Source organism: Archocentrus centrarchus, chromosome 11, assembly GCF_007364275.1.
Source record: "Archocentrus centrarchus isolate MPI-CPG fArcCen1 chromosome 11, fArcCen1, whole genome shotgun sequence".
Taxonomy (NCBI): Eukaryota; Metazoa; Chordata; class Actinopteri; order Cichliformes; family Cichlidae; genus Archocentrus; species Archocentrus centrarchus.
The window spans coordinates 20,587,786-20,602,476 of NC_044356.1; the positions used below are offsets into that span (position 1 = coordinate 20,587,786).

At 41.3% G+C, this 14,691-nt stretch overlaps 1 protein-coding gene across 1 annotated transcript; it reads left to right on the forward strand.

Annotated features, from left to right (window-relative positions):
- Positions 1-10,902: 10,902 nt before the first annotated feature.
- sp8a (sp8 transcription factor a) lies at positions 10,903-13,643 on the forward strand. Its single transcript, XM_030741309.1, has 2 exons — positions 10,903-11,173; positions 11,739-13,643. Exons 1-2 carry the CDS (start codon positions 10,982-10,984, stop codon positions 12,948-12,950), a joined length of 1,404 nt encoding a protein of 467 aa, XP_030597169.1. The 5' UTR covers positions 10,903-10,981; the 3' UTR covers positions 12,951-13,643.
- The last annotated feature ends 1,048 nt before the right edge of the window (positions 13,644-14,691 follow it).

Sequence of the window (14,691 nt, forward strand, 5' to 3'; positions counted from 1 at the left end):
AGCATGACAGAGAGTGAAAGATGGCACAAGATGTGTATTAACATGTTTTTTTTCTTTAATTTGTTTGATGATCATGTAAAGCATGATTTGTGTGAGGTTGTGCCTCTGCAGAGATTTGATTGTCACATGCGCAGATGATATTTAAGCTCACCCACATTTCCAGCCAAATCTTGGGTGGTGTTCTGCATTTCTGTGTGGAATAAATTAACAATTTGTTGCACAGCAATTAGCATGAAAAAGCAAGCGGCTGTTTTCCAGTCAATTTAACATCAGCCATCTCTTAGTGCTTTTCTTAGCGCCTCCCTTCTTCTGCTCCCTCTAGCCTCTAAATTTTATGGCAGGCATTGTGGCGAGGTGAAGCGCAATGATGGGGAGGAGCATTGGTTAACCAGGAGCGTAGCATGGATTGTGGGTGTATGTTAGTATGTGTCTATTTTTATGCATATGTGTATGGCTGAGTGCTATTGCATTAGCTTGCACTGAAAAGAGCTTTGGCCTTCACAGATTAAGTCACGGTTACAGCAGACAAACACATGCACACACACACTGAACACAGCTCGATAAAAAGTTTTAAATTGCAATTATTTGTTTCTCTTCTAAGAAAAGATAAAAATGGTAAATAACCTTAAACCCACAGGAAGAAATTGACATTTCTCTCTCTCTCTCTCTCTCTCTATATATATATATATATATATATATATATATATATATACATCCATCCATATATATATATATATATATATATATGGATGGATGGATGGGATTGATGGATAATACACTGCTTTCTTAGTGACAGAGTAATTTAAAGCACTTAAGCACAGTTAAGTAATTTAGACTTGTAGCACTAGTTGAAGTGAAAGCAACAAGTGGACTTGTGTAGGATTTGGTGTCAGTTTGCATAGTTTTTCATAAAGGGACTGTGGGAATTAAACCCATGTAGGAGACATGCAGGCAGTTTTTCAAAAAGCCAACAGCACATAGAGCAATTCCCTTGACACTACATGTAGACTGAATGCTTACTGGTTAAAGTTGAGTTGAACAGGAACTTGACTGCAAACAAGTTCTTTATCCATTATGACTTAAGTTTTGTCACAACAGCAGGGGCAAAGCTGAACAAGGCCAGTTTTGATATTTCTCCCTGGTAACAACTTATACTCTTTATGAAGGATGTGGTTTGTATCTTGGATGGAATGGAAATTTCAATTATATAGCACATTTCATTACACATAAACTCAATGTGCTTAACATATAAGATTAAAACATAAAAACATATGTAGGTGTACTATGCATTAAAGCAATAAAAACAGCAAAACACACTGGAAATAAGATAGAAGTCACAAGTGATGTCTCATACACATGCGCGCACGCGCACACAGACAGACAGACACACACACACACACACACACACACACACACAAGGATAATGAATTCAGTAGTTGCCCTATAAAATAATAACATAATGCTTTTATCCACGCCATGTACCCTAAGCCTTCTTATTGTAACTGGCAGTCAAAGTGAACACCTAAATACTTAAATGTCACTTGTTCAACTTCTCTCCACTAATTAAACCTAAACTATGTTTTCTAATAGGTCTAAAACCAGTCCAATCCAATCAAACCAAATGATAATTTCCTTCATTTTATTTACTTTTAACATTAATCTATATGTGTGAAAGAATAGAGTTAACTTTCACCTCCTGTTGTATTTTAATTAAAAAAGCTAGGTACGTTAAAAAGGTGTACATTTTTGAAAAAAGTTTAAGAACTGTTTAGTTTTGTGATTATCACTGAAATCTCAATTAATCTGAAAGCTTACAAGAATAAAACTTTTAAATGTCCAAAATGTCACTTGATACATGATCAATACAAGCTGTGTTATCAGAGAGAGAGAGAAGTCACTGGAGACTGTAAGAGCAGACTGACCAGCCTCTGCACTGCCTGGATTGATTATAAAAAAAAGCCTATGAGTCAATGCCTAGAACTAGTCAAAGATCAACAGGACCCTAAGATCCTTCGTCAGGAATTCAAAGGGGATATGGACAATAACACTAGAAGCCAACTTCAAGCCAACTGCACAAGTCACCATCAACTGCAAGATTTCTGTCCCCATGCTGTTCTGCATAGGCCTGAAATCCCCTCAGCTAGATCATTAATGAGACTGGCTATGGATACCAACTATGGAATGGAGCAAACATCAGCCACCTCTTCTACATGGATGACATCAAGCTGTATGCCAGGAGTGAGCGAGACATTGATTCACTGATCCACACCCCTAGAATCTACAGCAATGACATTGGAAGGTCATTCAGACTGGATAAGTGTAGTCGGATGGTAACAAAGAGAGGGAAGGTAGTCAGAACTGAGGGGACTGCACTACCTGAAGGCAACATTGCAGACATTGTGGACAACTACAAGTACCTTGGAATCCCACAGGCAAATGGGAACCATGAAGAGGCTGCTAGGAAAGCTTCAACTGCCAAGTGCCTGCAGAAAGTGAAGCAAGTCCTGAAAAGTCAGCTGAATGGGAAGAAGAAGATCCAGGCAATCAACATCTACGACCTGCCTGTCATCAGATACTCTGCTGGGATAATAAGCTTGCCAAAGGAGGACATAGAAGCCATTGACATCAAGACAAGAAAGCTCCTTACCATGCATGGAGGGTTTCACCTCAAATCCAGCCCCCTGAGACTGCACGCTAAACAGAAGGAAGGAGGCTGAGGACTAGTGAGCGTTAGAACCACTATCCTGACCGAAACAACAAAGATACATAAGTACATCAGTAAGAGGGCCACAAAGGATTATGTGCTTAGTGAATACCTCAGGCAGCAGAAACCCAAGAAAGAAGAGGAGAAAAACAGGAACCATTATGGAAGGACAGGCCTCTGCAAGGCATGTACCACTGGCAGATAGAAGAACTGGCCGATATAGAAAAATCCTACCAATGGCTGGACAAAGCTGGACTGAAAGACAGCATAGAGGCACTAATCATTGCAGCACAGGAACAAGTTCTAAGCACAAGATCGACAGAGACTGAGGTCTACTCCATCAGGCAAGACCCCAGGTGCAGGCTGTGCAGGGATAATCCAGGATAATCCTGGTGACAATCCAGCACATAATGGCAGGGTGCAAGATGTTAGAAGGCAGGGCATACATGGAACGCCATAGCCAAGTGGCCAGCATAGTATACAGGAATATCTGTGCCAAGTATGGCCTGGAAATCCTGAGGTGAAAATGGGATATGCCCCCACGAGTGGTCGAGAATGATCCTGTGGTCCTGTGGGACTGTGGTCCTGTGGGACTTCCCGATACAGATGGACAAACTTGTGATGGCTAACCAACCGGACATCATAGTGGTGGACGAGTGGAGTAAGAAAGCCGTAGTGATAGATGTTGCAATGCCAAGTGGTGGCAACATAAAGAGGAAGGAACATGAAGTGCGATAAATACCAAGGGATCAGAGAAGAGCTAGACAGGATGTGGAAGGTAAAGGTAACAGTGGTCCCTGTGGTAATCGGAACACTCAGCGCAGTGACTCCCAGACTGGGAGAATGGCTGAGATCTCTGTCCAGAAGTGCGCAGTCCCGGGAACAGCTTAGATACTGTGCAGGACCCTCAAGCTCCTGGGCCTCTGGTAGAGGACCCGAGCCTGGAGGATAAACACCACTCTCAGGGTAAGTGGGGATTTTTAAAAATATATATACAGTCAAAAGTATGAATATTAATGGATGAGAGTGTCCAAACTTTTGACTGGTACTGTATATATAAGAATAAACCTGGCTGATGGTCTTCACTTTAGAAAGCATGCAAACTTAAATTCACACAAAGTGAGCTGCCATAAATGGTAGTCATCCAGGTGTAGACAGGAAAAGGAAAAGATCTCAAAAACAGGACTTTTGATGTTGAGGTGGGAGTCTACTCAATCACTACTTACATCAGACAGACAGATGGACTGCTAGCCACAGGACACACACACACATATACACACACACACACGTACACAAGATGACCTAGACCCCCCATGCTGAGGTAGCAGTGATCAGATGCATCAAGCCCATCCATCAAGACTGAAAGTGAAAAATGACGTCTGGAAGTGTATGATTATGCTCCTGGGCTTCAACACATCAATCAATGGGCGCACATACATTAAACACAGAGAAGACGCAAAATCTGAAAAATGAACATGAGTAAATTAATCTTCTTGTCTGACTGCGTGTCTGTGAGAGGTGGTGAAGAGCAGCAAGAGGAATGAACAGCCTTATTGGTGAAGAGAACCGAGATCGCGGTCAGAGAGGGATTTAATCAAGGAGAAAGAGTTTATCCGAGTGCTCTTCAGTGGTTGAGTCTGGAGAACACTGCTGGCTTCAGGAAAAGCACCGCAGCAGCTTAAAAAACCCTCAGAGACACGTGGCATATTTTTCTGTTTTTATGTCTTGATCCTTTTCTTCTTCTTTTCTGTTTGTCTTCGTTCCCTTGTGAAACACAGCATTATAACTTTATGTGTAATCAAAAATCATGTTCTACATGTTGGTTATGTGGTTTATGAATGCCATGGCCAGCTGTGGTAAGAGTATAATCATGTTAATCAATACAGCAGTCACCACGTGCTCCATTAAAAATACTGCTGTCTTCTTTATCAGGTGTTACTCTCAATCATGTTGTATATGGCCACAACCTGTGGTTGATTTGCGTTATACATTGTGTAACAGCTAACCTGACTCTATAAAGGCAACATCTTGTTAGTTAAATCTGTACAAAAAATGTAAAAACAATATCTGAAGTTCATTTATATTAACGTAACAATTTTTTGATTTTGCTTTGAGTTATTGTGACCTTATCACTGCATGCTGATTAAATGTAGATTAATTTGAAAAATTACATACATACAATAGTCACAAAAATGTAAAAAAATTCAAGAGTCTGTTATTTTATTTCACATTATTCAGAAACATTGAAAAAAGTGCTTGTTTGGAATGCTTGTAAGACTGTTTGTGACATAGCCACAGTAACATCAGCAATTTGTTGGCAAATGTTTTGAAGCCTCAAGTTTTGCGGTTTGGTGTCTGTGAAATCAGACATCAGATATTTGGTACCGGCACAACAGGGTAGCATTTGGGAGATATGCTTCCCTTTACCTCTGAAGTCAGCTCTTGTAGCTGGGTGTGGCATCATATCAAAGCTGACTGTGTTCCAGTAACAAGTCAGAAAACAGGTTTTGTTTTGCACCCTAGCAAGGTAGAGTCATCAGTAACATTACCTGGAGCTAGGGCTGAGTGATAAAACAAACATGGCACCCCAACAGACACAGACAAGATGCTGTCAAAAAGAAGGTTCGAGCATGGAGATATTTTAGTAATCTTTTAAGTCCACAACTGCACTGCACCAGTTGTTACTGGGGCTTGGTACCCAATCTCAGAGTGTGGGGATGATGATATTTACCCCCTGACATGATGTTCTGTCTCCACCTTGCCGTAGCATTTGTGTTGTACTTCATCAATCTCTAGCTGCTTCTTGTGGATGTTGGAACACTGAGCTAGTAGTTGTTTTGATGTCAGTGTCATCATGTCAAAGAATCCACAGGTCCCACATCCTCTTCATGTAACCGCTTTCACTGGGTTTACATGTGCAGTAGCATTCCAACAGTTCCAAATTCTCATCTCCGTTCCAGTAGCCAACTTATCATCAGTATACTCTGGTTCCTCAACACCTGACGCGGACCTTGCTAATCTGGTCCAAGCCAGTATGGCTTCACACAAACCCTCTCTAATTTTACAATTAGGCTTAAAACTTTATATCCATAAGACCTTATAGTTAGGGCTGGATCAGATGACCATAAACCCTCCTTAGTTATGCTGCAATCGACCTAGGCTGGGGGCTTCCCATGATGCACTGTTTTTTCTTCATTCACCTCTTTTCACACTCTCTCTGTTTATACACCACTCTGCATTTAATCAGTATTAATCTCTCTTCCACAGCATGTCTTTTGTTCTGTCTCCCTCCCCTCACGCCCAACTGGTCACAGCAGATAGCTGCCCCTCCCTGAGCCTGGTTCTGCTGGATGTATCTTCCTGTTAAAAGGGAGTTTGTCCTTTCCAATGTCACCACGTGTTTACTTACAGGGGGTCATTTTGATTGTTGGGTTGTCTCTCTATTATTGTATGGTCTCTACCTTACAAAATAAAGTGCCTTGAGGTGATTGTTGTTGTGATTTTGTGTTATGTAAATAAAACTGAATTGAGCTGAATTGAATTCAAATGATGTGACCAGCTTGAAATTTTAAAAGAAATCAGAAGTGTTCTTAAAGAAATGTGGCATTAGAAGTCAAGGTAAAGCTGTGCCCATGAGGTTTTAAGTTAACAGAGTGCAGCAGGAGTGTATATAACCAACTGATCTGCAATCAACATACACATTCCCTTTTATCACAAACATCAACATCGTCTGTAAAAAATCAATGAAGACCCCTCCTCCAGAGGCATCTCATTAACACCTCGGTGTGTAGAACAGCTCCTCAGCATAAATCGGCAACTTTATTGTCAGTAGTTAATAGAGACGAGACAAAAGTTGATGGAGGAGCGGAGAAACTCATAACACAAGCAGCTTTGGTGAAGACAGTTGTTGAAAAGATACCACTTTCAGTGTGTGTGTGTGTGTGTGTGTGTTAAGCTGTGAGCAAGACTGAATGAGAGTTTTTCATCCACTCTAGTTACTAATCACAGTCTCATTCTCTCTCACCCTGCATAATTCTCCTCCCCACCTTTATAAATCTTTCTTCTCACTCCACCTCTTCCTCTCTTTCTGAAGGCAGAGACAGCAGATGTGCTGGCAGGTTAAATGACCTCTGTGATGTATGACTTAACAAACCCCAAGCATCCATCAACACTAACCTCAGTGTGTGTGTGTGTGTGTGTGTGTGTGTGTGTGTGTGTGTGTGTGTGTGTGTGTGTGTGTGTGTGTGTGTGTATGGAATAAAGAGAGGAAAGAACTGCTGCTCATAAAATGCAATTTCAATTCACCTTCATCCCCAAACTCTTGAGCCAAACAAACACTCGGCAGAGGCATCTACGCACTCATCCTTCCTACCTTTCTCTCCTCACTGAAAAAATCTACCCTCTTCCTCTTTTCTATTTTTTCTAATTTCATGAATGGGTTTGTCCCCTGGTGTATGTAGATGCGCTGTATACATGAATGTGAATGAAACTGTTCAACAGTGTAATTACATTGACCTGGATTCCCTCAGCGTGCTGCATGGGCTGATGAGAGATGCCCTCTCTGACCCCTGTATGTGTGTGAGAGTGACAGAAAAATGAGGGTAAACTTCCACAGATTTCAGGGCAGCTTTGTGTCGCTGTAGCCACAAACCAAAGGGAAACTCCATTAAACCAATCAAAATCAATCATCTGTACAGTTGCTTTGCATTAGTTTAAAGAACTGCACTGTTCAAGATGGGTGACTTTATATTTATCTCTTCTTATTATTGTATCATATATAAGCTTTGGCTCTACTCTATCACAAGCTGCCATTCCAGTAGACTCTATGTGAGAGACAGCATAAAAAGAGTAAATGAGAGGTAGACCAAAATAATAAGAGATTTCACTATGTGCTGATTCTTTATTGGAAGTTTAAATACGTGGGGGATGGGGTGGATCTTATGATTTCATCACAGCAACTCAAACTAATTTTCCTGACTCTGCTGCTACAGTCGTCCATCAGCCCTGTGCTGACAGACAGGCAGCGGACGTGCCCTCTCAGTGGAGTAATTACAGGAAGCCAAGGAGGAGCTGCTCCAGGCACATCCTGGCACACAGCTCACCTGGATGACTTTTTTTCTGCACTGCAAAAAGAAAAGCTCAGTTTGTTTTAATGGTGTAGCATGCATCCTTACTCCACAGTTATCATAAAGGCATGACAGGAGTGCACATAATCTGGAGCCTATGCGTTTTACTCAAATTGAGTGGCTACCCCCTGGTTACACTGAATATTTTGGTGTCATGTTTAGCAGCTTGTCTTTTTGACTCTGATTCTCCTGCTAATTGTCTCAGCAGGGCAGCTGACCAAGATGGCCGGCCTGCCCTCTGGATCGCTCTGACTATGCTCCAGCCTACAAAAGGGGAGATGGGGAAGAAAAAGCAAGGAGAAATAAAATACTTCACCCACCCCTCTCCCCGAGAAGTGCCAGATCTTTATTTCACTCTTTTCTCCCAGCTCTTTCTGTCTCAATGCCCACAAAGTGATTGGAAAGCACACGACAATCTTTTTTTGTTGACGTTCGATGGCGCGTGATAATGCGGTCATTATCGTGGCTAAAGGAACAGGTTGAGGCTCAGACAGGGTTTCACTGGGGGCCTTTAAAGCACACACATACAAAAACACGCACACACTCTCAGTGTGGGAAAAGAATGCTTCGAAAAGAGGGACAGCTGTTTGGGTGGCTTGTGAAGATGGTGATTAGGTTTAAGGGAAGATGGCCCACTGTAAACTCCACCTGTGCATACGGCCATGCCTGAGGCTGTGGGGGAAAGCAGAGTCTCTCATTTGGTCCAGTCTGCTGAGAAGGTGTGTGTATTAGTGATGTTGTAGTAGTAACTAAAATCTTCAAATGCAAATTTACAGCTATGAAGCACAACTTCTAAATTGTGTTTATAAGATTTATTTCAAAGTTTAGTATACATATATTTATAAAAACCTAGCCCAACACATCAAATCAGTGAAGTCAGAGTGCAATTTGAAGTTGCAAAAACTTGGAAAAGCTGTTTTTTCCAAAGGCGGACAAGGCCACTGAATGAATTCCCAGGGCAGGGAAGTAGTTATGGTGTGCACTGTGGCACTGTGAATCTGCCAGCAGCTGCTAAACTTATCAAGTATTTGACAAACTGAGCTGAGAAATTATAGGAACCATTTAATGTAAATTGTAGACAGTATAAAAGATGGGTACAGTCACCATTATGTCACCCATTGGTTTTGGACAATTTGAAGCTTCAACGTTAGCACTTTTGGCCGTCACCATGTTTTCTTTTTTGGGTTTTTTTTGGAGTAAGAAGTTACTTTACATAGATGAAAGCATGGAATTCTACTTTATCAACTAATGCTAGCTAGCTTGATTAGCAAGCTGGATTGTATTGTCTCAAAATTTTGACTTACTCAAAATTTTGTGTTACTACTGAATAGATCAAAGTTTTAAGATATGTAAATCAATTCAGTTATTAAGTTGAAATTTTAAGATACTAATCCAAATTTTTGACTTCTGGACTTATTTATTTATTTATTCATTCATTCATTTATTCATTCAGTGGCCGAAACAACCTTTCATACAAAAGCCACCTGGTTCTATTAAGAGAAGAACTTTATATACAGCCTTCTAAGATGGGCAGCTAACCTAGATGGAGAATCAAAATTAAATTGAATGTAAATTTGATTTTGGGGTGAACTATAGTTGCATAAAAAAAAAAAAAAAAAGCTGTTGCAGCTACTTGTGTAACTTCTTTATGTTTTCTAAAAATGTGCAGATGCAGCTGACCATTAATGTATTTCTTCTTTCCCTGGAGAATAACTGTTAATCATTCTGATCTTGTACTGACATTGAGTTATTAGGCCTGTAAAATAAGAATATAGTCATTGGTCAAATTAGTCAATGCACTGTAACATGTGTTTCATACATTAATATGTTTAAACCATTAAAAAAAATATGTAGAATAATCCAAGTTCCTTCAAGACCTAAGTATCTGCTTAAACATTTTGAAGTACAGGAGGAGACTACATGAAATCTAAGCTTTCGGATGGAGGGAAATAGCGGGCTTCGCATTGCAACACCAAAAATAATTATGCACACCATCAACCACATGATTTAAACTGTGGGATGTGATTAACTTTGCTGTGAGTGCCCAGCTGACTTCATTTAGGTTGGTCAAAGAGATGAGGAAAGGGCAGAGAAGCAGTTAATACCAAACAAATGAAGGAAGTAGATTAAATCCTGCTGTTTTATTAAATTTAAAATTCTAATGAAATGTTCCCTCTGTGCTTTTGCACTTATATTAGATTATTTCTAGTGTGTACGTGCATGTGTGTCATCACACAGGTTAACATGCCTGATTTAAGAATAGCATTACCCATTTACCCAAATAATAAAAGTTTTTTTCCTGGCACTGTGAGTCAGAGCTATAGCTAAGTGTCTAAATGAGTTATAAAATCAGGGAAAAAGACAGAAAGAGGTGCTTTTTTTTATTAAGTAATTTGTTTTGTGTTGAATGAGATGAAATCGTAGAGGCAGTGATAGTGTCCTCCTTTCCCACCCCCAGGGCTGACTGGATACGCCCCAGGGACAGGATGGGATGGACCAGACCAGCCTCCCATTCATCAGCTTCTCCCTCTGTACGGACTCAACAACGCAAGCAAAACAAAACTGCACTTTTTGTCTTACACATACAGAAAGCTTTCCTTAAAGTGTGTATCTTATTGTGTGTGTGTGCTATCTAAAAACGCACTAACACGCACTGTCTTGACTGTCCATCGCGCAAAACCCTTTAACGTATGTGTTGTTGCCTTTTAGTTTATCAGATGTTACCTTTTGATAGTCATCTTAACGCAACTTTAAAGTGAAAGTGAACAGGTTTTTGGGATTGCAATTTTTTTTCCACTTTGACTTATAACAGAGCCTTGCGCTTTGAACTCAGCAAATAACTAAACAAACAGAGATGAAATGTCAAAACACAAATATGTGGACTGATAACTGTTAATAAGCCTGCCGCATTTTTATTAATCTAATGAGGAAATGCCTAAAGTCAATCACGGCCACTTTTGGGGTGTGACTGGTTCTGCGCACTGCTCTGGTTAAATGCCTCCTTAGAAACTCATGTATTAAACTTGAGATTGTTCTCTCACTCTTTCTTTGAAACTGTACTCGCTTACAAGGGAGGACGTTTGAAATTTATGACGACCCCGAGCGCAAATGTTTGGAGACAAGTCACAGCTGATCTCTGATTGGTCATCGGATGCTCAGCGCCACTTCAAAGCCACGAGGAAGGTACAATTACCAAAGCAGTGAGAGAGGAAAACAGACCGATCGCATCAAGCTACCGAGAGCGCACGCACACACACAGACACACACACACACCGGCACACACACACACACACAAACAGCTGAAGATATCACTGCACAGTCCATGGCTGCTACACTGCTAGGGGTAAGGATGCATTTTTACATGAAACTTTTTGTTTTCGAGAAATTCGCCTGAAAACAAATTCTTGAACGGGTCTGTGTGTTTGTTTATTGGGGGAAATTTATTTGAGCTAATTTATCTGGTTTAGTGTCGCTCTTTAGTTATTATTAAACTGATAAGATGTATGCAGGTAGTTTTGCTATCACATCTTAGCTCATAATAATTTTAATTAATTGAGCTCTACTTGCTTCCATCTACATCTTTTAAAAACTGCTAACAGTTAATGCTTTCACTGGTTAGGCTGTAGAAGGCGAGGCTGTTCGAGCGTTTGAGTTCAAGTTGCTTCGTCTAAAGGAAAAGTGCAGCGATTTTTTAAAAGGGTTACTCCTAGTCGTTTAGTTTGCTGTTCATACTATATGAGAAGTTAACCTACCTGCTGTGGTATTTGTGGTATTAGTTAACAAAACACTGTATGCTTCTTTCACACTGTGTCTAACTCAGTGGATTTACAAGCTGCATTTTACGCGTGTTTTGCGCACTTGATTACTGTGGCGTGTTGGCTTGAATGTGTGCGTTTGTGTTTCCACAGGAGGAGCCACGGTTGGGCAGCACCCCGCTGGCTATGCTGGCCGCCACCTGCAGCAGAATTGGTGAGCCCAGCCCCTCGTGCTCCCCTGCTCTTTCCGATGGAGCCCCAGGACTCAAAGGGTTTCACCCGTGGAAAAGGAGCTCCCAAGTCACCGGCAGCTTGAGTACCTGCCTACCCTCGTTAGGGGTTTCTTCTGGAACCTCAAGGAGTAGCGGGGCCGGACTGACTGAGACTTCTAGCGCTTTCTCGGTGACAGCAGCCAACTCTTGTTTAGGAAATGAGTTTTCGATGTATCAAACTGCTATGCCACCGGACAGCTGCGTTCCCAATTCCGCACACGCACAACGGCCTGTGCTTCTGACCAAATTTCCCTCCTCCGTGGAAGGCATAGCGGGGATATATCCGAGGATGCATGCACATCCCTATGACTCATGGTTCAAACCCGTTGGGGAAACCGGTAACGGGCCCCCTGCTTGGTGGGATATGGGCACCAGCTGGGGGGATTCACAGAACACAGTTGGGTTACCCTCTCCTTTAAGCAGCTACACCAGTGACTACAGCTCCAGCTTCAGCCCTGGTGCCTCTCAGCATCTGCTCCCCACGGCGCAGCACTTCTTTGACGGCTTCAGGCCACCTGTTCCCACAGCCTACACAGAGCCTACGGCCACGACGGCACCTCCAATTGCAGGTTCTCCAGGCGTTTCTTTGCCCCCAACTTCCCGCTCCTCCTCACGGCGCTATTCCGGTAGAACAACTTGCGACTGCCCAAACTGCCACGAGGCGGAGAGCCTCGGCCAGGGACACACGAGCCCCCGGCGGAGGGGCTTGCACAGTTGTCACATTCCAGGTTGTGGCAAAGTTTACGGCAAAACGTCTCACCTGAAGGCCCACCTGCGCTGGCACACCGGGGAGAGGCCGTTTGTCTGCAATTGGCTTTTTTGCGGAAAACGCTTCACGCGCTCCGACGAGCTCCAGCGGCACCTGCGCACCCACACCGGGGAGAAGCGATTCGAGTGTTCCTTCTGCCACAAACGATTCATGCGCTCCGACCATCTCAGCAAGCACGCGAGAACCCACAGCCCGGAGGATGGCGGAGAGCGGGGGCTAACTAAAGGGACCAGCGACACGGACAATACCCGAAGTCCGAGCCAGTCTCCTGGACTGATACTGCACGCACGCGAAAGTACCGGTGGACAGAGAGCGGTGGAATAATTTACAAACTGAACCCGAATGGGCGTTTGATTTACACTGTGCCAGCCTGAGTTTTAAGAACTGAAACAGCACTTTATGGATAACTTCAGTTATGAACTATTCTGCGTATACCTCATCTATTATTTGTACCTTTCTTTAAAATTTTTTTCACTTTGTCGTTTAGTCTATAAAAACTTTTATTTGAGAACGTGTTGTATTGTATTTATTTTACCAGCTTTTTTAAAAAAGACCCCCCCCCCCCCCAAAAAAAACCCAACCCGAATAGCCTTTCATAATTGTCTTTGACCAAATTTTTGCAATGAGTAAATTTATCTCTTTATTTTATTGTATTGTTGAGAGACTACGATTTTATAATTTCCGTGCTTGTAAATCACGACAGGATTAATAAATGGGGCAATTTTTAATATCTACCCAAATACATTAAGTTTTTGTTTTTTGAATTTGCCTTTTGAGACACTGTCCTAGTTTTCTTGGGGAATTACGAATGTATGAAACAGTTTACAACGATATCAGATCTTTCTTGACTATTTAAAACCAGGCAAAAACCACATAACCGTTAAGCACTATTACCAATTCCACACTGGAAAATATGTTTATTCATACAAGTTGTTCTGAAAATTATTATTATTTTTTTTGTAGGCCTATATGCACCTTTGGCATTATCAGTGCATACAATACCTTTAAATGCAATGAGTTGTGTACTTTGAAATTCAGTTGAGTTTGTGGCGCTACTTAGCCCCACTGCTGCATTGTGAAAAATAAAATCTGCTGGATCAAAGCATTGCTAAGATTTCAGTTTCAATGATAAAAGATGTTACCAGGCTACTATCACAAATGCTGTATTTTGCAAAGAGCTGGAGATTTCTATGAATATTTACAGTGATCCTTAGAACACAGTTATGTTGGTGCAGCTCTCCACCTAGTGTTCAGTTCAGTTGTTTGGACCACATGGGTTTGGCTCATAATGTTAAATGCAGGATTTGGTCAAGCTTTGATCTTTTGTTGCACCAATAAATACAAAGGAAACCAAACTCTAACTCTAAACTTAAAACGGATATTAAAAACTTGTAGCACGTAGTTTTCATTAAAAACGGCATGCTTAGATTCTGGTATTGGTCTTCAGGGACTGATAATATTAAAATAGTTTTTCATATTTTTTATAACACTTGTAATGCAAATGAAATTTAAGGCCCCTGGGCATGAAAACAAACAAACAACCAAACAAAAAACTTAATAGTTCAAGAAAGAATTAAAAAAATCTTGCACATTTTAATTGGAATGAGAACAGTCATGCTACACAACGGTCACATTAATTGACAGCAAAACTACACAGAAAGTGCTGTTGTCACTTCGGACACAATGCCCGCTCAGACGAGATGATTAATACCTTATTGCTGAATTAATTTCATCGTTAGAAATAGAGACAGCTCACAGTATTTACTACATATATACTACTACTCAAATATACCATAATTAAATGAAATACAAAGAAAATAGAATTATAATAAATATTCATTAGTGTTCCAAGCTTACAGTAAAACAGAGCAGCTAATGCTGTAAACGTGTTAAATAATAATCAAAAACAGGAACAGGACTGTGCTAGCGACATCTTCTAATATGTCATGAAACTGGCACTCTGGTTTCAGAGGATCTAATCTGTTTGAGGGGGTTGAAGAGCAAAGTTCCACCTCTGATCTCAGTACCTTAGGAGCAGATTTGTACGTTACAGCAGGCAGAGTGA